Below are 24734 nucleotides of genomic sequence, written 5' to 3' on the forward strand. Positions count from 1 at the left end.
AAACTTCACAGTGTAAGATATATAAAGCTTTTGGAATGTAGGACCATATCTTTATGATTTCAAAGGTAGAAAAGACTTTAAAATTAGATAGCAAAGTTATCAACCATATGTCTTAGTTATTTTTCCCATTGCTAAGACAAAATAATCTGATGCCCAAAATTAAAGGGGGAGGGCAGGTTTATTTAGCTCACAGTTTGTAGCAGTTTCAATTTAGTCAAGGTGGCTGGGCAGAGGGGCATTGCATAGTATAGCTAGCAAGCAGAAGACAGGAAAAGTAAGCAAGCAAGAGACCTTAACAGCATCTTTCTACCCCTTTCATCTTATCTAGATCACTCAGGGTGGGAAGCACTCACACTGTTAATCCTAATGTCTTTGAGCTTAGCAATGCACCATGAATCAGTCCCAGCTTCACACACTGTAGATCTAGCTGCCTCTGAAAAAGTCTCACCTATGACTGCATGAGGTTCTGGAGTACATCCAAACACAACCCATAACATTGTGAATGAAAAGATTGATACATTTGACCATATTAAAATGAGAGAACTTTCATTTATTAAAAGGTAGCATAAAGAAAGCTAAAAAATAATAGAGTGGGGAAAGGTATTTACTACAAATATAATTCATGAAATATAAGCCTCCAGAGTATATAAGAACTCAAATTGACAACAGACAATCATATTGAAAATTTGAATAGCAGTTTCACCAAATGAAAGAATTTAAATGACGAATAAGCATATGCAAATATATAGTCCCATTATTAATCAGGGAAATGCAAATTGTAGTAACTACAGTGAGATACCATTAGCCACCCTCCAGATCTGCTAAAATGAAGTAGTTAGATAACACCTGTTGTCAGGGTGTAGAGCAGCAGAACTGTCAACTGCTGGTGGTGAAGAGATGCATTCATTCTGGAAAACAGCTTAGCATTAGTTATGTAGTGAAATGGCACATATACATACCCTGTGCAAACAAACACAACAACTCCTGAACAACGTGGATGAGTCTCACAAGCATAATATTGAGTGAAGAAGGTAAGGAACAGAAGAATATTCACATGATTTATTCATTTAATGCTCCAAATCAGCCTAAGTGAAATTGTATTTAGGAATACACATAAAAGTGTCAAAACTATTCACAATCCCAGCACTCAGGAGGTTGAGCCAGGAGATTACCAAGTGTGCCACCTTGGCCTATACAGAGTTCAAGGCCAGCTGGAGTACAGAGCAAGACTCTAAAATATGAAAATAAAAATAAATAAAAATCAAAGATCAGATATCGTGGTGCATATCTGTTATTCTAGCACTCAGGAGGCTAGGCAGGAGATCTGCAAGGCCATCCTGGGCCACATAAAATGATTCTGTCTTTTTTTTTTTTTTTTTTTTTTTTTGTCTTTTTCATTTTTACCGGTACCAGGGATCGAACTCACGACCGCCTGCTTGCAAGGCAGGTGCTTATGCCGCTGAGCTAAATCCCCAGCCCCAAAATGATTCTGTCTTTAAAAACAAATTGAAGAATCCTGAAAGTAGGGAGATACGGTGGTCTGCATCAACACTGTCACCCAGGAGGCTATTGTATAGTTAATCTACTTATAATAAAAATGTTGATTAGCCTTCACCATCCTGTAGTGATCTGATTAGTTCTATAATGTTCAGTATATATTCAATGTATGTGAAGATGGGGACAACTATTTGGAAGAAAACTAGAGACAATAAGATGGACAGTGAAGATCTCCAGTGGACTTGCTTTGAAATCTATGTTTCTTTAAGTTGTCTCTCTATCAACAGTTTTGTTCTGTTTTGCTATGTTTAATCTTACCCCCTTTAAGATAAAAAACAAGAAGGGGCTGGGGATTTAGTTCAGCAGCATAAGCGCCTGCCTTGTGAGCAGGCAGTCGTGAGTTCGATCCCCAGTACCGATAAAAAGGAAAAAGACCTAAAAAAAAAAAAAGATAAAAAACAAGTGTGTAGCACTGATAACCATATTACTAAGTTCTTGTTGGATCGTTGAGCAGAACTGTTTGCAGTGTCATTGTTTGACTATCACTTCGTATGCTTTAATTTTGTAACTCAAGCAACTATTTCTAAGATGACGGTATGTAACTTATCGACTGGTGATTTCTTACTGTTTACTTTTCTGAAATTCTGTATTGTTTCTACCCCTTTTATCTGTTTTTTTCTTTAAATAATAAAAAAAAGATAGTAGCAATAAAACTGGATTCTGAAAAAAAATGTTAGTTAGGGGTTTGGGTCATTGGCACCTCTTTTTTTGGACCCAGGGCCATGGCACTGATCCTCACCCTAAGCTCATTTGTTTATTTATTTGTTTGTTTTTAAAATTTGAAACAGGATCTAAGTTTCCCAGACAGGACTTGAACTTGATGGACAGGGCCGTATGTGTACTATATGACGTTTGGTCTCCTGACTGTCTTCTGTATATTGGTTGTACGCCTGTAAAGAAAGTTGTGAAAAATCAAGAGAGTGGAAACCCCTGGACTAGAGGTGGGTAACCCTGTTCTTTACCTTTTTGTCAACACAGCTATTTCTTCATGAAAGATGTAGTATAGTAATTCAATTTTCACATTGCACAACAACGGACACTAACTCTAGTCAGAGAGAAAAGGACTTCACTGAAAGAATACTGGGTGGCTCACAATTTGATGGAAAAGCTGAAGAATGAGTCTTGGAACATGAACAGGAGCCATGGGAAAATAGGCAGCCAGAAATAGAGACCAAATCAGTGCACAGGAAGAATGCAGTTATTATCCAACGGCTTCTATTACTGGCACAGCCACCACTGGACACGGGTGCTGACCTTAATGCTGCTTCTACCACCTCCAGGCAAATTCTAAGTTGCCATGTGATTCTCTAGGTGTTGCCAGAGCCGAGGTCTTAGGTAGGAGCATCTGATGGAAAGACTCACACCCAAATGCCAGGAAGGAGGGAGCCAGGGAAGAGGCTGTTTGCCCACACTATTTATTGGAATTCTCTCCACATGGGAAGCTATTTGGGAGTCAAGTAACTACTGGGAAGGACAAAATGAAAAAATGCTTGTCACAGGGAGTATCAGGAAAAATAGCGTATCTGGTCTCTGCCTATCCACGGGGAGGAGGAAAGAATAATGTAATATTTACTTGGAGACAGGAATGGTGCACAGAACCACTGAAGTAAAAGGCAGCCAGGCTGTGCCTTTCTTCTGCCTTGCAGTCTACCATGTCTTCTCTTTTCTAATTCCCCTGCCTATGATTGAACTGAGGATTGAACTGATTAGCCCTGTGCTACTGTCCAGGCAGCCGTCTTCATTCAGCAAGAGGAAGAGACCTCACCTGACCAAAGTCGGGGTTGTACCCACTATGGTAGTTTCTGCCGACTGACTAAACTTGAAGATATCTGACACTGATTTCCATCCAGCTGGTGACCCAGCCAGCACATCTGTGTAACATCTGGGAGGGAAGAAGGCGCAACGTCATGAGTCAGACTTTAAAGCCCTCTTAAATTTTCAGACTAGTTAGCTAGTCCTTGACTGTGTTTGAGTATGGCTTGTTCTCACTGATATTTGTGTTGAGGTTTGATGGCCACTGTGGCAGTACTCGGATGTGGGTCTTTAAGAGGTGAACAAGTAACTTAGAGAGATTATGTCTTCCGCGTGAATTGAGTTGCTCTAAAGTGATCCCAGGACTGCTAGCTCTCCCTTCCACAAGCACCCACTGGTTCTGCCCATGTTTCTACCCCTTAGACACAGAAGGAAGCCCTAGCTGGACACCCAGAAGATGCCAGCATTGTGCTGCATGCTTTCAGCCTGGAGGACCTGGAGCCACATAAAACAGCTCTCCTTTGTAAGTTACTGGTCTTAGGTAGTCTTTGACAGCAACAGAAAGTAGACTCAGACACATCAAGACTGGCAGGCAATAGGTTCTAACATGAAAACAGAAGCTTGTGTCATACGTATAAAGAGAGAGAGAAGGAAGGGTTGTCTCTATGTCAGAGACAAGAATGGTATCATTTGTGGTGGAAGCAGCAGTGGCCAGAGGAGCTTGTGTTGATTCCTAACCCCATTCATGCAAGGGAACACAGTGAGTGCCACCTGGGTGCCACATGGCACCTGGACACTTCATAGGGTCTGTTATAGGAGAGGAATTAGGAGACTCTGATCTTGTATGAAATGCAGGATCCTCCCACCCAGAGAGAGAGAGAGAGAGAAAAAGAGAGAGAGTTATTCCTTAGCTTTATTCCAGAATGAAAGCAAGTCTCCAGAAGGGAGTGCGGTGCTTTACCATTAGTATTGTAGCTCTTCCCCAAAGGGGGAAGTATTGCATGGTAATACCTGCTGTATCTATAGGTAACCCCTGCAGTATCTCTTGATAGAAACAGTCTGAATTGCTTGTCATTTTTTTTTTTTTTTTGGTCTTTTTGAGACAGGGTTCCACTATGTGTTTCAGACTGGCCTTAAACTCACTTTGTAACCCAGGCTGCACTCAGACTTGCAGTGATTCTCCTGCCTCAGCCTCCAGAATGCTGGCATTACAGCAGGCGCCATTGTAAATGCTTTTGGTCAGAGGCTTAAACCTGCAAAGAAGTGAGATGTTTGAGGGAGTCATCTGCCAGTAGTAATTACACATGAATCAATTTTCTCTAAGTTCAAAAACATGTGTTTGACATAAAAATTGTCTAGAATATAGTAAGTGAAAAAGAAGATGAACATGACATATAGTAAAATCTCACTTTTGTAACAGGTGCTAGTGTCGATCTACAGAAAAAATACCTGGGAATCTACCAATTTTTTAATAGTATTTATCTTTGGTTGGGTGAGAGTTGGTTTAAAAGTGGTTTTAACTGGGCATGGTGGCCCCATGCCTGCAATCCCAGTACTTGGCTGAGGCTGAGACAGGAGGATCACTGTGAGGCCAGCCTGTGCTACACATGAGTTTTAGGCCAGCCTAAACTGCATAGTGAAACCCTATCTCAAAAAGAAAAAAAAAAAAAAAAAAGACCTTTCTGTTTATATGTACTTTGTTTTCCCACCAATGAGTAATCTTTGTGATTAAAATTTTCTCTTTAACTGCACCAAAAATGATACCCCCTTTTTTTCTGTCTTCTGTTGAGCATATGTATCAGTAATGCATGTTTTTGTCTTGTTTTTGCTGGTTTAGCTAAATTTTGGAAGTACAGTCATCCCTTAGTGTTCTGGGAATTAGTGCCATGATTCCCTGCAGATAATCTGAATGCTGGGACTATAACCATTCAACCCTGTACCTAGCTATAGATGCAATTTAAAAACATTATTTTCTACCTCAGATTGGTTGATTCTGTGGATGTGGAACTTGTGGATCTAAGGTGAAAGAAAAATAAAAAACATTAAGAAAAAGAGCACAAGGAAAAGTAAAAATGGAAATCCTAGGAGAAGACACAGGTCTGGGAAGGTGTTTTTTTTATTTCTTTTCTTTCTTTCTTTTTTTTTTTTAATACCAGGGATTGAACCCACAACCTTGAGCTCCCCAGGCAGGCACTTACACCACTGAGCTAAATCCCCAGCCCCTTCTGGGGCTCAATTTTCAATTGAAATGCTGATCAATAAATCCTTATCTACCTCCTTTACAAAAATCAGTACATTACATGACATTTTATATGAGTGGACATGTTGGTGGGGAGCTTGAAGAAAAGTAAGTGGAGAAAACAGTGATATGGGTTACATTTTGGGTGCTGCGTAAAATCATCAAACTGATGTATTGCCTCCTGTATCTAGGAATAAATTATTAATTGCCTAGAATACGGGTTCTCAAACTCTTAAAAATTGTGGTGGACCCTCAATTCATGTAGTTTATAACTATTTGTTTTTAAAATATCCCCAGTCCCCCCCCAAAAAAAACCCCAAAGCTATTTGTTACTTACACCATTAGAAATTAGAGCTAAATATGTATATATTTATCCTTTACTTTTTTTGGCAGTGCTGCGTATGGAACCTAGGGCCTAGAATATACTAAGGAAATGCTCTACCACTGAGCTACACTTCAAATCCCGAAACTAAGAAAAATGTAAGTCACAAGAAAACGACCTCAGAATGATGCCATCATCAGACAGGAAGCGGCCTTTTAGAAAACTGTTTGGGGATGGAAAAGGCTGAGAAAGCAAATAAGTTAATGCTGCTGTCAGCACAGTAGCATGTGCCTCCTGGAAGGGCCAGCTCCCCAGCCCCGCCGTGGAAGCCACCAACCACCGACCCAGAGAACAGACACCGCGTGGTTACCGAGTCCCGTGTGTTCGTTCTCTGCCTTCGCCCTGGTACCCCACTGTTCTCCATCAACCTCACCTGATGCTCTGGTCTTGTCTTTTTCTTCCACTGTCGTTTTATTCCTCTGCTGGATCATATCTAGAATTTTCTCTTCTAGCCTAAGTGAGTATTCCTTCACTTTTTAATTGTGTAAATAGCATCTTATTTTTGTTTTGTGTAACACTTTCTTATAGGTCTTTGAGAATATCAGTAGTTACCATTTTCTCTCCTTCAGCATGATCTCTGTTTCTGTTTCTTTCAAATTCTTTTTAATGATTGTTGTCTGTTTTGTCTTTTATTTTTGGATAGGTTTTGTTTCAAGATGGAGTCTCTCAGTGTAGTCTAGACTGACCTTGAACTCACTATGCAGCCCTGGCTGGTTTTGAACTCACAATGATCCTACTGTCACAGCTTCCTGAGTGCTGGGATTACAGGTGTGAACCACCACACCCAGCCACTTTGTCTTTTATGATATGGATTTTTCCTCAAACTGATATTTAAGAAATTGCTATGTGATGGCGTTTAGCTGTTTGTCCACATTTCAGAGTGGTATACTACATTCTGCAGCCGTGTCTACAGGGGCCTGTAGCCCATGGGCCTTGCAGTGACAGAATGGTCAGAGTCCCAGAATACTTCACACAAACTCACCATTTGCAGAATTCAGCTGGATGTCATTTTAATGTCTAAATGGGTGCAGTTAGAAACAGATGAAAGCATCTTGGGATTTGATCAACAAAAAAGTTTCAACACTTAGATAAGAATCCTAAGGATCCATGGGAACAGCCATAGTATCTTTAGAGGCTGATGGGAAACATGTAACCAAAGAGAAGTAAAAAATTATAAACCTAAAAGGGATGGAGGAAGCCAGCTACAATCTCTTTTGGGGTTTCAGACATCCAGGAATAAAAGAATATTTACTAATTAAATGCAAGGATTTTGGAGTCCACAATAGTGACTACGGGAATGTACCAAGTGTTCCGGGTTGGATGTGGACAGTCCTAAAAGCTCTCTTGCGCTTGGAGGTGGGGCTTTTGCAGGGTGGCGCATCCTGAAGGAACTATACTCTTCTTCGGAGGCTTCCTCTACCGTGGAGTTCAGTGTGGAGGTGCTGTTGGGAGGTGGCGCGTGGTGGGAAGAGGTGGTCTCTGGCCGTGGCCTGGAAGGGCATACTTTAATCTCTTTCCTGGGCTTGCCCTTCACTCCCCGCTTTTCCTGCCTGCCAGGACCTGAGCAGCTTTCATATTGGCAAGGCATTTCTGCCTCCAAGTCTGCTCACCATGGACTGAACTTTTGAAACTGCAAGCTGAAAGAAACCTCTCCTCTCAGCCGCAGGTATCAGGCATTGTGTCTCTGAAGCAGGATTTAAAAAGCAGTCCCCCCGAATCACCTCTCAGCTATAACTTCTTGTTCTGGTACAGGTGAGCCTGACAACTGTGTTCTGTAAAGGGAGTTTATGTCATCTTGTTCTCGCAGGATTTATAAGGCTCTGTCTTCTTTCAAGGCCAAGTTATTAATTGCGTTGTCTCGCTTCTGTACCCGCACTTGCCCTGCCACCCCCCCACCATTTCTAAACACCTACCGGCTCAGCCAAATGTGTAAAACTAGACCCTTTCCTTTGTTCTAATGGCTAGCAGTTTGGACATGCGTTTGGCTGGATCCAGGTGCATCTAAAAATCCTAGTGATCTCTCTGATCTCTTGGATTCTGCAGCATTTCAGTGATAAGGAAAGTGACTAAGACACTTAGCATAGCAGTCAGCATCACAAGAAATTGAGGTGTTTACATCTTCAGGTCTCAAGCCCAGTCAGAGGTTCTGATTTCAAAGAGCAGATTTAGCAGCAGAGAAGGTAATCATGTTCCCCTGGTGGGGAAGGCCATGTCCTTCCAAGTGGGCTCATGTTCTGCCTTTATGGGATTTAGAATTTAGTAATGTGTTGAAGTAAATATATGATGTTCAATATTAATAAAATTCTTATTTTAGGTATATTGAGTTAGAGCTTGCAATTCCAATTCCAAATTAAATTGTATAATTGATTTAGATTACACTCTAATCAAAGTTTAACTCTTACTAAATTTACAACAGTATTGGATCATTTAAGAGAAATTAAATCCCATGACATTTATAAATTTGTGTAACATTTTATTTGAGGAACTATTTGCTAGGAGCTTTTCTTAAAAGGTTTTGTTGTAAGATAACTGGAGAATTTAAAATGAATAGTGTTCATTACACTTATGAATAGAGTTGTGAAAATAGCCTGCCATATATCTGGGAAATAAATTTAAAATGTTAAGGAACTAATTTTTTAAAATTTGCAACAGGTAAAAATTTTAATTAAAAATAGTAAAATGGATGGTGCATGCCATAATCCCAGCAGTCTGAGAGGCTGAGGCATGAGGATTGAAAGTTTGAGTTCAGCCCAAATGGTCTCTGAATAAGACCTTTTTTGTGGTATGTACAAAAATCATTCTCAAATGCACAAAACACCTACACTGACAATTTGATGAAAATAAGACTATTTTACAGAGAAAGTCCCATATAACAGTATATATGGGTTATTTGTATGGATTTCCTAATTTTTTTTTTTTTTTTTGTCTTTTTCCTTTTTATCGGTGCCGGGGATCGAACTCATGACTGCCTGCTTCCAAGGCAGGGCTTATGCCGCTGAGATAAATCTCCAGCCCCCAATTTCCTAATTTTCTAAGAAAAATCCGTCAGCCCTTTGCCTGTGTGGGAATAACCTGCTGCTGAGCTGATCTTGGTGCATGAAGCCTGGGCACTGCTCAGCCTGAACTTAGGAGGCTCTCATGCTAACTTGTGTTCTGCTGTTGTCTTGATCAGTCTCTCCCTCCCTCCTCCGTCCTGCCTGCCTCCTCTCCCTTACTTCTTTTTCTTTCTTTCTTTCTTTCTTTTTGGCTTTTTCTTTTTTTATCGGTACCGGGGATCGAACTCACGACTGCCTGTTTGCAAGGCAGGTGCTTATGCTGCTGAGCTAAATCCCCAGCCCCACTTCTTTTTCTTTTCTTGCACTTACTGAAGATTGAACCTGGGTGAATGGAGGCAGTTCTCAGTTCTTTTTATTTTATATATATTTTAAATTTGAGTCAAGGTCTTATTATGCTGACCAGGCTGGCCTTGAATTTTACGAACATCTGCTTCAGCCTCCTGAGTAGCTGAGGTTATAGGTGTGTGCCTCCAGACCTGGCTTGAAATTCTTAACATTTTTTTTTAAACAATGGTTTCCATGTTTTCATTTTGTACTTGGTCCTGTAAGTTGTGTAGCATTGGGCACAGGAAGAGGGCTGGGCGATCCCTGAGTTTTCTGCGTCCTCTGTGCCTGTTGTTGGCCGTTCACAGCCTCCCAGTTTTCCTTTTTTGCCAGGGCTGGGGAATGCACGGTCATCTGGCCGTATCAGCTACAGGAGACAGGCGGTGCCCAGCTCCACTCCGCCTGTTAATTCTGTGGTAGGAATCACATTGTTTTTTGAAGTCTTTTCCTCGTAGATACTTGTAAAGTGGAAAAGTTTGAAACTTAAAATCAATTAACAATAAATCTACCCCAAAAGTTTGTGGATAACTAGCTACTGTTGTAAACAACAAAATTACAATAATTTAGAGATGTTAACTGGTATTCTTTTAATCTAGAATTGGTCAACATTGCATGTCATAAAATAGAATAAATGTTCCAATGGGCTGAGCAGAGGACACTGGTTTTATAGATAGAAAAGGACTAAAGAAAATAGAAACATTAATAAAAAGTGGGACTTTTTCAGTCATTTTTAAGGTGAAGACAGGGAGACAGACAATAGAAAAATAACTGATTGTCTTAATTACTTCCTTGTGGCTAGAACAAAATATCCAACATCCACAAGTTAAAGGAGGGTTGGTTTATTTTAGCTCACAGTTTGTAGAGGTTTCGGCCCATCGTTGGTGGCTCCAAAGCAGGGTAGCACAGCAGAGGGGGATCACAGGAGAGAAGCAGCCCGTGGCCGGGAAGGCAGAAGGTGGCAAGGGGTTGAGGAGAAAGAGGGAGATGCGCCCTCCAGCCACACCCGCTCTGCCTGCCTCAGACCTCACCTCCCAGCATCACACCCAGGTGTAACTCCATCACACACCTAGGACCCGTCAGCTCCCAGGAGCCCCATCTAGGAGCATGTGAGCCTTTGGGGGGACATCCAAATACAAACCATAACAAAGTTAGGTAACCTTTTTGGTAAAATGATTAAAACTGAGGGAACTTTGTATGCCTCCTGAAATTGGCCTGTTTGGAAAAATTGACTCTTGTCTAATTCTGGTTTCTCAGGTAAGGTAAAGATTTACTTTCAGCTGGGTGGTGTGGAATCGTAGGGTGAGTTTTTACTTTGAGCCTAGATATGAGGGCTGGGACCTCGTTCAAGAGCTTAGCTCAATGCAGTGGTCTCCTGCAAGATTTATTTAGCAATGGTGTCGTCTGCCATGTTCTTTGCATCTGTGGTTTTATGCCCTTTGTTTTCCTTTTAGTAAGGTTGTGGGAGAGAACAGAGATGGTGTAGGTGTTCCACGTGCCAGGCATGACCAAGAGTCCCAATTTAGCTGCCATGGAAACAACTATTCTCCTTCAGCATTCCATTGTTGATTTGTGAAGTAATTAAATTATGTAACCACAATGATGTGTACAACTGATTTAAAGAAGTTTATGAACAATCCCATTGACTCTTAGTAAATATACAATGCAGAAGGAACAGAAATATATGGGTATTAGCTAAATTACAGAATTAAAAACAATAAAAATTGTTTTTAAGTCAAACAAGTTGGGTTAAATGGAGATTAACTGAGTTTCTACTTTAAATGAATGTGACATGTATTTCTGCTTTATCAGATGTCTAAATGATTTGGCTTCTTGAGCAACAACTGAACTCTTAAAAAAGAGAATCTGTCTTTTGGAATCCTTGTACAAGCAAATAAATGCCTTTTTCTTCCTGCACTGTTTTCTGAGATGGGGATTCTTAGTGCATCCCAACTGAGCGCCTGGATTGTGAACTCTGTCTATTCTAACTGCTAATAACACCTTCCTGTCCCTGGACTTTCAGCTTTGACCCCAAAGACCTTGGTTTGCACCTGTGATTTGATATCCTATGTTGCTTGAGGTTCCCTTTCATAGGCATCTGGTTTCTCCATCTCTAACCTTTTAGGAACTCCTCAGGGCAGAAAGATTTGCTTTCTCATTGATTTCTTTCTCTGCAGGGAGATAAGTTTCAGGTTCTTCTCTCTGAATGACTTACCCAGTCTTTGCTTTCCATCTTGCAAGATTCTGATATTTTTCAACTGTCATCACACATATTTTGTCTTCCTATCTGGAAGTTTATAGATTTAAAGAATTGTATTTCTTTGCTATCCTTTTAATGGACATTTTCAGGAGTAGAGAATTCCATCTTATTCACATTAGTTCATGTTTGGTCTTCTCTCTGTTATGGTAGCTTTCTATTTCGTAAGCTCTTCAATGTCCTGGTTCCTCAGAATAGGTTGCCTCAGTTTTAAGCTTTCTAGACTGTCTAAAAAAGATACTAGTCAGCCTTTTCCTGTCAGACCCCTGTTTGATCTGGAGTAAATATATAGTTAGAAGCAAATCAGTGTGAATTAGCTTTTGTAAATATCAATTAAAACTTAGGGAATGTTTTGGGATAAAGGTTGTGATAAAATTAAACTGACTGAGAAGTTGCCTATTGATTGAGAAATAAGACTCTAAGGTCAGAGGAGCTTTTCCCCTCTGACTATGAAGAAGGGAGTATTTTAGGACTGTGAGTTGGAACTTCCACAGAGGGCACTGGCACATCTAAATTCACAGCAGTTATTCTCCATGCAACTGCATAGGAATTTTTCTCTTTTTAAAAACATTTTTAAAAGTTAATTTTATTGGTACTTTTGATATACATAATGATCACAATCATGGGGAATTTGTACTTCTACATAATATCCCTTGATTCTTTTTTCCCGTTCTCCTCCACTCCCTTCAATCCCCTTTCCCCTCCCCATTTACAAAAAGCTTTGTAGGAGTTTTCAGTTTCAAAGATCCTTATTTGTTGTAGGAGTGGGGAGTGAATAGAATTAAAATCTTTTCTCTTTCATAGAATATTAAAACACAAATTTTGTTTCTGTAGGAGTGAAATCAGTTCCTGGAGGGCCGACTGTTTTCTGACATTTCACAGCCTCTCTGAGTCCTGACGGGAGTGCAGTGTAGATTCAGATGCTGTCTGTGAGCTTCTTTAATCTTTATATCAGCCTGTGAACGGGGACTAGCACTACTCTAACTTCATAGCTGAATTCAAGGCACAAGCTACATAGCTATAGCAAGAAGTAATAAGGTATTTTATAGAGGGAAGAAAACTTAAGTAAGACAAGTTAGTTCCAAAGATAATTCCAATAGACCCGGATCCCCTTGGCTGATTAAACAGGTTAGTTGGATCCCACCCAAGCGCTGTGTATGGAAGCATTTGTCCTTAGTGAACATATAAAATGCTTTCTGGAGAAAGAGACGGGGAACTTTATGGATCTTGCAGAATCGGCTGTATAATTACTTGCTAAGCATGTGTGATGAATTTGGTCTGAGAATTTCTCTCACTGTAACATGATCCTTGGTGCAACGCTGTAGAAAAGCTCTATTGGCTCAGTCTGTCTCCTAACTACTAGAGGTTACTCTGTCTGCATAAAAGACAACTGAGAATAGTCAAATTGACTCAGGTTAATTGGTCACATAGGAATTTTCTCTTTAAATTTTATTTTTCTTTTTTTGTACCAGGGATCTAACTCATGACCATCATGTTTGCCAGGGCAGGCACTTACGCTGCTAAGGGAATCCCCCCAGGCCAAAATAACCAATTGAGACTCAGCTTTTTTGTTTGTTTGAGTTTGTTTTTGGTACTGGGGATCGAACTCACAACTGACCGTGTGCTTGCAAAGCAGGTGTTTATGCTACTGAACTAAATCCCCAGCCCTTAAACTTTTTTTAAAAAAATTAATTTAATTCCTTTTAGCTATTTCCAACTAAGGAGAACTTCACAGGTCTTGAACGGAAACTCCTGGGGTTATAGTCTGTGACAGAAAGTCTCCCTGCAGTGTATGAGCAAGATGCAGATGCTGGGCCAGGTGTGAGGGGTAAACTTTCAAACACCAGCTGTTAGAAGTGCAATACTGATTCCGAAGGCTTACGTCTCCTGGGTGTTTCCCATTTCAGTGAAGGAAACCAAGATCACAGGCAGCCCAGGTTAAAGTGACTGTGGCTGTCAAGGTGCCTCTTCCCCTTTCTTCCTGCTTACTGTTGAGGAAACCCCTCCTTTCCTGCCCTGCCCTTCCCTTCTCTGTGTCCATCTTCTGAGTCCCTACTAAATGCGCTGATCTCTACTAGTGCCAAGTTCCAAAGACACTGCAGAGTTTTGGTTTTCCCTGTTGTCTAACATCACAGGTGATCTGGTAGTTGGAATTGCAAGTGTATTTAGAGTCTGAGATGAGAAGCAGAAAATTGATACTGTTAAAATGTCTTCAACAGGCTGGGGATTTAGCTCAGCAGCGTAAGTGCCTGCCTTGCAAGCGTGCGGTCATGAGTTCCATCCACGGTACCGTTAAATGTCTTTAAAAGTTAGGTGTGGTGGTGCACACCTGTAATCTCGGCACTCTGGGAGGCTGAGGCAGGAAGATTTCAAGTTTGAGCCCACCGTAGGCCACCTAGAAACTCAGGGAGACCCTATCTCAAAATAGTGACTGGCAATAAAGCTCAGTTCACAGGCCTTGGGCTGGAGATTTAGCTCAGTGGCTCAAGTGCTTGCCTGGTAAGCATGAGGTTGTGAGTTCAATCCCTGGTACAAAAAAAAAAAAAAAAAAAAAAAAAAAATCAAAAGCCTTGGGTTTAATCCCTGGTACCACAACAGCAAACAAAAGTTGTAAAAGTTGTTGGGGCTGGGGATTTAGCTCAGCGGCAGAAGCGCCTGCCTTGCAAGCAGGCGGTCGTGAGTTCGATCCCCGGTACCGACAAAAAAAAAAAAAAAAAAAGTTGTATATGATAATAAACTAAAATAATATCTGAGTACAGAGTATATATTATCTAATATGGTAGAGGAAATTATAGGCCATTGCTCTCCAGACTAACTTTACAGAAGCTTTTAAATTCACAATCATTTGTTGTCGTGGTACTAGGATTCAAAGCAGGACCTCACACATGCTAGGCAAGTACTCTACCACTGAGCTATACCCTTAGCCCTATTTTTTTTTTTTTTTTAAACTGGAGATTGAACTCACGACCTTGCACTTGCCAAGCAGGTGCTTACACCACTGAGGTAAATCCCTGGCCCGGCTCTTTTTATTTTGAAACAGTCTCACTAAGCTGCCTAGTCTGGCCTTGGATCTGAGGTTTTACCTCAGCCTTTCAAGTATTTGGGATTACGGTGTGCAACACCGACCATTTAGCCTAATTTCATAATTTGAAAAGTGATGTTAAGCATAGTTAAGGTAAAATTTAGAGTTTTGCTTTTCCTCTGCTCTACCTAGAACATTGCTACTAGAACTGTATGGACATGTCTACTCTGTGCTGCCCAGTACAGCAGCCACTAGTTACATCTGACTGCTGAGCACTTGAAATGTGGCTCATGCAACCGAGGAACTGAACTTTTTCTTACATCTAAATAGACCCTTGTAACTGGCTGCTGCCATACTGGTCTTACAGATCTTGAATATAGTGATGGCCTTGTGTTAGGACAGGCGAGGTTCTGCTGCAGCCACGCAGTACCCTGAGGTCTTGTGTTTATGAGAAGCAAGGTCTGTTTCTTGCTGTCATGTGCCCATTCTGGGTTGGCTGGGGACACAGATGAATATACAGTGACTACCAGCTCATGGGTTACCAGTCACTCTCAACTGCCTTGTGCCCATACTTGCGTGCTACAGTCCAGAGCAGACACAGCATTTCTGCTCATAGACCCTAACCCAGAAGCCAGGCCGGCAGTCCTCTGTGCCAGGAGTTCAGAAGCCTCATAATGGCTGCCACAAACACCGGCCTCGCTCCAGGATGCTGAGAAGGATGTTCCGGGCATAAAGAAAACAGTATTCTGTGTTTTTGCAAAGGGGAGAAATGTTTCTTCAGAATTCAAATATCACTGCCTCCTTGATACCTATTAACAGAGATTTATCAAGTGTAAGTAGGATGTGAAACAAAATGCAAATTTCGAACATTTTGATAAAAGAGAAAAAGTCTTTATATAAAGTTGAAGCTGACAATAGCCATTATACCCAGTTCATTCAGCCAATTATTCAAATTTATGCAGCACCGCCTTTGGTTTTAGTTACCAAGATTCATCTGTGGATTCTCCAGTTGGTGGCAAGGAAAAAAGAGATTAAACAAACAGCATGCACTGTGGTATCTTTTATTTAAAAACTGTGAGCTAACTACATTCGTAGTGTTCTGATTTACCATTCTGATGGCATAATAAACCGAAAGAACATTAACACAATCCCAAGAAACCATTAAGCTGTAAACACATGTATATAACACCCATGCACATACACACAACATACACACACAAATTATATTCTAAACACAATTAAAAGTGATGAAAAGCACTTTGGTCTAAATCAAATTAAACCCCTTTATTATAATAACTTGTGGCAATACCGTGGCTATAATGAAAAATACTGTAACTGTTTAAAAAGCAAAAAAGGAAAAATACTGGCAATTTGAAAAGGTAGCTAACAATAGAATGGAAGATAACGTAAGATTAGTATTAAAATTCTAACATTGATAATTCATAGGACTGCACAGAAGTAATTTAAAATTGGTTCATAAGGAACTACGAAAAGGACCATTGGAATATTAAGTTGCTGTACTTTACAAACAGTGGAAAATAAAAGAGTACTTGGAATGTTATACACACACATACACACACACGCAGAGGAAATGTACAAGGTATATCCATTTATGGTATTCATTTATGGTCTGTGACCTCTTTAACAAGAGAAGTGTCAATGTAGTGAAAAACATTAAAACTTACTAAAGATGCAAGTCTGAGTGCGTCGGTCAGATCTAAGAATATATTGCAAGACTGGGGCAAGGCATGACGAATGTGTAGTCAAGGAGGAGAACAATGTGGAGCCCTATGGTAGGCTACGCGCTGCAGATGTGTGGAAAGCAAAGATACAGTAAACTCAGACTAGAAGAGTCCAAAGTACAGGGAGCTCTGCAGCTGTGTAGGAGTTGAAAAACATTTCATAGTGCCCAATAAATAATCAAGCCTAACATTTCAGCAAACTTTTTTTCCCACATTCAGACACAAAAATCTTTACCATGCATGCAGGCTTATACCCAGTAACAGTACAAATCTGAAACCTGATTGAAGAAGAGAAGCACATTAACAAGTAAACACCCGTGGGCTCTTATCCAAAACACTGAAGCTGCCAGACACTTGAAAAGAGGGGCTAAGCTTAATTTAGATTTCCTACTGGACTGTAAAAAACAGGAGTCAGCCATGAGCAGGGGTCTTGTCTTCATAATCTAAGAAGCACAATTAAAGTCCCCAGTGCTGAAATTTATGACAAATTCAGATCAGAAAAGCTTGCAGGTGCACCAGGGGAGAGGAATATGAGTGTGGATGTCTACAGTAAGCTTTGGAAAAAGTGTGCCCTGGAAGTCAGAATGGCTCAACTGTTTTCAGGGTGAAATGCTGCAGCGCTGGAGAAGACCCAGTTCTCTGGAGCCAGGGGCTGGGGAGAAAGGCCGCCGGCCTCCAGGAACTATCTGGGCTGAGCAGGGGCACAGGGCCCGAGCCTCGGTGGTGGCCATGATATCATGAATGCATTCATGACTTTGCTCAGATAAATACTTCTTTTGGTTACTTTTTCCCCTAAAACGAATTGGTTATGCAAGTTGCTGTTGATTTCCCTAATGAAACATAGCTGCATTTTATCTGAAGATGTCAGCTAATTCATACTAATGCCCACCAGTAATCCTACTAAGTGTCAACTGCTGTTGCTGTTGAATCAATCCCCACATGCCCTAACTAGATAACCTACCACACTAGGTGCCTTTTTTTTTTTTTTTTTTTTTTTAACTATCTGGCGTTTTTTGAGCTTTAGAGAAATAGACCTTTAAAAATGACTTAGACATTGCTTCTCCCTGGCTTGGTTTCACTCTTCCTCCTCCTCCTCTTCCTCCTCCCCTTCCCCTTCTCCTTCCTCCATGGTTTCCACAATGAGCTCTGCTGTGCAGGTGGCTTCCCCAAGACTGTTGGCAGCCTTGCAGGTGTACTTGGCATCGTCATCCCCACAGACATCACTAATAATCAGAGAGCAGTTCCCGTCCTCATCGTAGTCTATTTGGAAGTGGCGCGACTCTCTGATTGACTGGTCATCTTTGAACCAGACGACCTCAGGGTCTGGGTATCCTGCACCATAGAGAGAGAACACAAGTTGCAGAATCTGTTATTCTGAGTTTCTTATCAGCTCATGTAAGTAGCTCTTAAGCCACCTCCATTGATTAAGGGGATCAAGGAAAAAATTGACATGTTGGCTTTTAGTATCAGTTTTGATATCTATATGAGAATATGGGCATTGTTGTACCAATACTAATAGATGAAACCCAAATTGGGTATTTTAAAGCTGTCCAGTTTTCACCCACGTTGTCCTTTCCCCACACCCTGCCTTTGGACAAAGAGAAAGCACTCCCTGAAATACTGCCCCAACATCTTACGCAAATATCTTCTTTGATGAAAATACATTTTTTTAAATCTTGCATAAAGGCTTAACTTAAATTTAAAAATCAGAGAACAAATGGGCACCAAGGATCTTTTTGGGATCCTGGATATTTGCCAAAAATGGATTGTGCTGGTGGCTGCATGACTATAAATATACTAAAAACAACTGTACACTTCAAAATTTATGGGATATAAATTATAAATCAGTAAGCAGAGTGACAGCTACATGAAACGTAAGATAGAAGAACTGGGAATATTGTTAAGAAAAAGAAAGCAGTATCTGTCTTGGGCTGATCCGAGGCAGGTAGTCTGTCTATAGATAATTGGAAATGATCCTCATTGGTTGGTCTCATAATATACATTAGTCCTGATTCTACAAAGCTCAATATTAAAAATATAAACCTCACATATATAAACACATATTGCATGTTTTGAAGGTACGTTTTTATATACACACATTACAGCCTGAGAAATTTGATCTTAAATTTTGCAGATTTTTAGAGGAAAAAATTTATAGTCCCAACCAGAAAAAAAAATAATACACAAGGTTTAAGAATCTTAACATTTTTTTCCAGTATAACTTTATTTCTTTATTTTCTTACTTGTACTACTGGGATTAAACATAGGGCCTTTGCACTGAGTTACATCTGCAGCCCTTTTCTTTTCTTTCTTTTTTTTTTTTTTTTTTTTTTTTGTCTTTTTTCCTTTTTATCGGTACCGGGGATCGAACTCACTACTGCTTGCTTGTAAGGCAGGCGCTTACACCGCTGAGCTAAACCCCCAGCCCCGCTCTTTTCAATTTAAAAAATTTTTTTTTGTTGGAGACTGGGTCATGCTAAGTCCCTAAATTGTCCAAGTTGGACTTGAACATGTGCCCCTCCGGCCTTGGCCTCCCAGAGTGTTGGGATTACAGGCTTATGCCACCACGCTCAGATAATTTTTATCAAAACAGCATCCATGTGTTTCAATTTCTCATTAGGGTTGCAGTCAAATATTAATGCAAATCCCAAAGAGAAAAGTTGGTACAAAAGATGGTAATCACTATGCAATATTAAAAAAAAATTTTTTTTTAAAAAGGAAAAAGAAAAGAAGCCCAGAAGACCTGGAGCCAATAGCAAGGGTTACGGCCGTGGCGCCACAGCTTTCGGCCAAGCCCCTAATCTAACAGCCTTACCAAAGGCAGTACGTTCGTTCATTTTGTTAAATCAGATGAAAAAGAAACAGAATGGCAGGCAAAGCAGTTACGAGATGTTTTGATGACGTGACGATTCAGGGGAAACTTGGTTTCCGTCCGTGTTGGGTTACCTGCGGAGCCCCACAGCTGACCGCACAGCTCAGGGTCACACTGCCTGCCTGCCGGGGAGATGTGCGCTGTTCTGACACGGCCCCGGTACGGCCCTTGCCCACTGCTGTTGCTCTGGGCACCACAGACCTGCCACTTGCCGGGCCAGCCCTCCACGTGCAGCCGCCCAGCTCACCTTCGATCTTGCAGTCGAATCTCGCAGCGCTTCCCTCCACGACTTCCAAGTCACGAATGGTCTTGGAGAAGTAGGGTTTCACGTGGGGCTTCTCCTCGGCTACGGCCTCGAGGAAAGCCTGGGAAACATCTTCTACAAGACAGGGACAGGGCTAGGTCAGTGCTTCCTCCCTTGTGCTCTCACTCCACTCCCCTCCTTAAGAAAAAGTTGCTGTAATTTAGAAACTGAGAGAAGTGAATCACAGCATGCCTTTCTCTCGGGAACAGGCTGGCTGGCTGCCAGGTGCGTTTTGGCAGCCAGTGAAACTGTGCCCAAAATGGGGCGATGTTCAGCCTCCTCTGCCTGATGCTGACACATTGAAAAAGGGAATCGTCTTTAAAAAGGATCTTTGGCTGCACTTGGTGCTGCTTTAGGATTCAGCTGAGGGTGTGTGGTAAGGGCAGAGCCTTGCCAGGATTGCTAACGTGGGTGTCCTTCATCCTCCGGCTGTGGCAGGTCCTGCCCCTGTCCCTTAGCAGGGAGGAGCCAGGTGCTCCTTAGTTGAAGGAGCCATCGATTTGCTAACATTCTCTTCTCTACACTCTTAGTCTTCCTTTTGGGTGACTGTGGGTCTGGTGAGGGACAGATCCAGAGAGAAGCTGGAAGCTTGCGGATGCCTGTGGATTCTTCCCTCCCTTCAGGATCTTCCTGAGTCCTCTGAGAGGAGGAGCAGGAGTGGCTCAGCAGGGGCCAGACCCCTGTGCTGCACCCGCTTCCTGGCACAAGGAAGCTTCAGGCTGCCATCTTTGGGCCTTACCAGCCATCCTGCCTTGGTGCACAAGCTTCTCACCTGTGGGTGCCAAGAGCACCAGGCCGTGTGGGGCAGGGTGTCCCTGGCCAAGTGAAGCACCTCGGGAAGAAAACGAGGGCCAGCCCTGCATGTCTTGAGGAAGAGCTCAGGGAAGCGACCAAAAGGCAGTGGACCAGGCTCCAGCCCTGCCCCTCCAGGAGGGGTCTGCCCACGGCGGGCTGCTTAGTCCCAGCTCATCTCAGCAGCGTGGACGAAGGCCAGGCAGGGGACCAGAGGAGTTAATTTTTGTTCAGAACAAAAACACAGGACAGTAGAAATGGAAGGATTATAAAGAATGGTACACAGCTAACTATGTAATTTTTTATGTCTGCCTATCAACAAGTTCACTTTTATAATACAAAAAGGGAAGCTTTTAATAAAGCCTTTGTTAATTCTTATACCAAAGATAAGGAAAGAATAGTTTGTTTAGTTATATTAGACATAACTTTCCCTCTGAAAATAGTTAATATACAGTTAAACAATTAAAGAATAATTACTAGACTTAGTAGTTGTCAAGGCAACCCAAAAGTATTTCTGAATTTATCTTTGAAAAAAGAAAACCAAACCTCAAATCCTTAAAATGCTCCTTCATCCCCAACTCTTTGTTTTTTCCTCCCTCCCGCCTTCCTTTCCTCCTTTTTTCCTTGGCAGGACTGAAGATTAAACAAAGGGCCTTCATGCTGAGATATACCCACACCTCCCCTTTTTAAAATTTTTGTTTTGAGACTGGGTCTTGCTAAGTTGCTAACTGCCCAGGCTGAGCTGCAACCTGAAGTCCTCCTGACTCAGCCTCCCCAAGTGCTGGGATCACAAGTGTGAGCCCCCGTACCCAGCTGTACCCCCAACCCCTTCCTTCACACCAGGCAGCTGAGAAATTCTCCAGGCGCTCTTACCTTCCGTTTCTAGTTTCTCTGCATTGAGGGGACTGGTTGGTGATCCTGTTGAGGACTTCCTGCCACTGAGCCCTGAGATCATTGCCATAGAGGACAGTCTTCCAATGGCTCTCACAGCATTGCCTGTTTTCTGGAAAATAGATGCAGTTCGGACTCAGGCGGCGTCCCTGGTTCCAGTGGGGCAGTGCTGGGGATTCGGGGACAAGAGCCCAGCTCAGAGGGGCAGCTGCCCCCCGATCTGAGGGCTTCTGGGGCTGAGCGGTGCAGAGGTTCTGCCCGAGGAGCGAGCCTGGCCTCACTCTGCTCAGCACTATCAGTGTGTCAGAAGATGTTCGGAGAATGGAATGGGGCCTGGAACTGATGTGCGCCTTAATGTGACTAAACAAGGTCAACATGAGACAAAAACCCTTTTCATACTGTGCTTCAACTCCCATAAAAGGGATAGTTTATATAAAGCAACTGCGGGCTGAGACAGCTCCAAAGACTTATTGCTGACTGGGCCCGGTGGGGCTGTTTCTCGTAAAACAATGCCAGTGATAGGAGTTTAATTGGCCAAGAGAATCATTACTACAGATCCCATGGGTCATGATGCGAAAGGAAAGAGTGCTCTACTGACCTTGGGCAGCCACTTAACCTCTCAGGCTTTAGCTTCTTTCTGTGTATTACAGGGAGGAGCGAGATGATCTCCAACATCCCTCTTCCTGTGTTTATGATTCGGAGAATTAAGAGATTTTGAGAAACACTAGGGCTGGCTCCAGCACAAGTGGTCACTGTGCAGTGGAGTCCAGAGGGGTGTCCATCCCAGTGTCCATTTAGGCTTTTAATACTGGCACCCAAATAGGCAACTTGGGGAAGGACAGAGTTTCTGTTGAAAGGACCAGAAACTGAGATGTAGACTTTTTTACATTGTGAAAATTCTGCCCAGCACAGGGTTTAGGTTAAGAAGTCTTTACTGTGTATACTTATGTCTCATCCTTTAATGAACTTATCCTTTTTCTAGGGTCAGTGGGCATGGCTAAGGAAGCTACGGCAACTGGATCTTTCTACCTCTCCCCCGTAATATCTTATTTCAGTATCCAGAAGCTGGGTAGCCACAGACCAGCTGTCACCACAGTCTGCCTGCCTGTTCTCTCTCACAGAGTAAGGAAAGAACCTCTTCTCAGGAAGTTGCCTGGCTGTCACTTGCTGGACCTCAAGCTGTGCCGGCAAAGCCATTTCCTCTCAGACTAACTTCACACCCTCAAGAATCCTCATAGTTTTGACCACCTGGAAGGCTAGTGTTTTCAGTAGAATGATTTGTTTCTGCTGGAAAGGTGTGTGTATGTGTGCGACCTAAGCAGACCTATAGTTGCAACCATGTTTTTCTGTCATGTCCCCTGTTCTGCATGTTGTGGACAGTTTCTGTGCCCATAGGTCAGACATTCCAACCTTTAGTATCCACCCTCTGACCCACAGCACTGACTGTGTGTGCATGGATGTATTTGTGGCCATTTGCGGCCCCAGGTGGGGTCACTCTGAACCCAACCCAGGAAGCCCCGATGGGGCGATGAGGGGGACACAGTGAGATGCCAATGAGCAGCAGCACGACCCGAGGAGTGCACCCCTGCAGACAGCCGTGTGGCAGCCCCACACAGGCTTCTGGGACCGGCTGTCACTGGTGGCCTGCAGATCTGCTTGCTGGCTAGCTGGAGTGCGGAGGTACCCCTGAGCTCATGGGCTCCCTAATTCCAGATCCCTGGACTTGGACTTAGTAGGACAGAAAAAAAAGATACCTTTTCTTGGATTATTTTGGAACAGAATGCCTAACAAAACTGTCAGAATGAGGCAAATAAAAGAGAGATAATTTTCAGAGGAGAGCCGAGGATATAGGCGCACAAGCACCTGCCTGGCAAGTGTGAGGCTGCGAGTCTGATCCCCGGCACAAAAAACAAAATAAAACAACAACAAAACCGACAAAAATTCAGAGAAGATAGAAAATACGTTAACAAGCAAATAGATCTAATAGGTGTAGATATTTAGTACATGTTTCCTAAACAAGGAGCAACACAAGTAGTTAATAAGGAAATTTTAAGAAATAATCTACAATGGAATCCATCTTTGGGTACTTATTTGTGAAAAATCCCTGGTAAGAAAGTTGTTTGTTAGAAGTAGAGAAGAACTATTTATGTCCTATATTTCCAGTTTTCTACCTTTCAACTAACAATTGGTTGTTGCTTTACTAAGAGAATGGACCAGCATGACTAGGTACAGGAGCCCTGAAATGAAAACAGCCAAATTTCAGCTCTCTGACTTCCATCCTTGTTTTGAGAAAACCTTTTTCTCATGGGAGGGCAACTAGTGAAGCTAAGTTCTTGTGTCTCTAGTGGGTGGCATTTGCCAGGGCTCGCTTGAATGCAATGCAGATGCCCTTGGAGAGCCTGCTAGAATGACCAGGGAAATCACTTTGCCCAGGACTTGGGGTTTTCCAGTGCTTATTCCAGAGGGTCCCTGGAAAACTGAGGCAAGCTGGTGACCCTAGTAACTGCCAGCCATCAAGATTCTGCAAACGTGCCAAGAGTTTCAAGACTGCAAGTTCCCCAGATATGTCCCCTGATAACATCAAGCGTGATGGCCAAGAACACTCTGTGCTCTATTCCGTCTAATGCTTTCTCCTCTGTTCCCTTTGGTCCATTCTGCTGGGGTTTTTGTAGTTTCTAGAAAATAAAGGTAGTTAAACCATAGCTCTCTAGTTCCTAATTGTTTGCAAGCAGAAGCCCTGTCACCTCATCTGACTTATCTTTACTGCCAATCCTTAACAAAATGTCGTTGTGAAATTCTTTCAATATGAATTTAAAATCAATCTTTCAGAATAACTGAATTGTAAAGTGAGTAACATGATTAAGCATCTATATCCAGCCGGGCTTGTTTGTAGGATTTGTTCTCCTGTACCTCCTCTTTCCCAGGGTGTTTTATGGACACCAGAGCACCAGAACAGTTACGATGCTTCCTCCTGAGTTAGCTGGGCCACCGGTTCCTGCTGTGCTCTCCTCCCTGCATCAGCCCGCCACATACTGCTCTGAGTCCTTCCTCCCCTGACCCACCAAACAGAACCTGGGCTGTGGAGAGAGGGAACCCCCTCGTCCAGGGACGCTAAGGTCCTGAGTGTCGAGATAAAATGTGGAAAACATTTTCCTAAGGAAGTGACCTAACATAGCAGGTCGAATGCAGCTCAACCATTACCATGAAATTACACTTCAGGGACATTACACGGGGAGTGGGATGTTGTCGACTACTTGTATATCCAATTTTGTGAAACTCAGCTGCTGATTTTGCAGAAAAATGATTTTGAAATGCTTTTACTAAGATGGAACTAAGGTTCCTTCCCTGAGGTCTTTCCTTTTCCTTCCCTAGCCTTCTTCCAGAAGCCTCTATGGCTAACGACACTAGAAACAATGAGAGGAAAAGCTAAGTAATGAAAGCATTGCACCAGCTGTGACTTTCCGACTGAGCAGACTGCAGTACTCCACTGGCCTCCGCCAGCTCCTTTTCTCTTCACCTGCTCCCGGGTCCAGGCACCCTCCTGGTT

General features: G+C 42.3%; 1 protein-coding gene and 1 long non-coding RNA gene across 8 annotated transcripts in view; one reads left to right on the forward strand and one right to left on the reverse strand.

Annotated features, from left to right (window-relative positions):
- Positions 1-2228: 2228 nt before the first annotated feature.
- LOC111755289 (uncharacterized) lies at positions 2229-24063 on the forward strand. 2 transcript variants are annotated; one of them, XR_010039452.1, is made up of 5 exons: positions 2229-2498; positions 3733-3832; positions 5292-5406; positions 5942-6387; positions 22170-24063. It is a non-coding gene; the product is annotated as an uncharacterized LOC111755289 (long non-coding RNA). The 2 variants fall into 2 exon arrangements; XR_002789860.2 differs by lacking the exon at positions 5292-5406 and having other exon boundaries at positions 2237-2498.
- The window catches only part of Mylk (myosin light chain kinase), a 274928-nt gene continuing 265825 nt past the window's right edge, over positions 15632-24734 (reverse strand). For all 6 annotated transcript variants that reach the window (XM_063225097.1, XM_063225096.1, XM_063225098.1 and 3 more), the window contains 3 exons: positions 21170-21299; positions 19448-19579; positions 15632-17660 (listed from right to left, as the gene is read on the reverse strand). In XM_063225097.1, coding sequence (XP_063081167.1) covers positions 17404-17660; positions 19448-19579; positions 21170-21299 — 519 coding nt within the window. In that variant the 3' untranslated portion in view covers positions 15632-17403. The remainder of the gene's footprint in view (positions 17661-19447; positions 19580-21169; positions 21300-24734) is intronic.

The sequence above is a fragment of the Cavia porcellus genome, unplaced genomic scaffold, assembly GCF_034190915.1.
Source record: "Cavia porcellus strain 051 isolate PalLab524CR breed Dunkin Hartley unplaced genomic scaffold, mCavPor4.1 scaffold_15, whole genome shotgun sequence".
NCBI classification, from domain to species: Eukaryota; Metazoa; Chordata; class Mammalia; order Rodentia; family Caviidae; genus Cavia; species Cavia porcellus.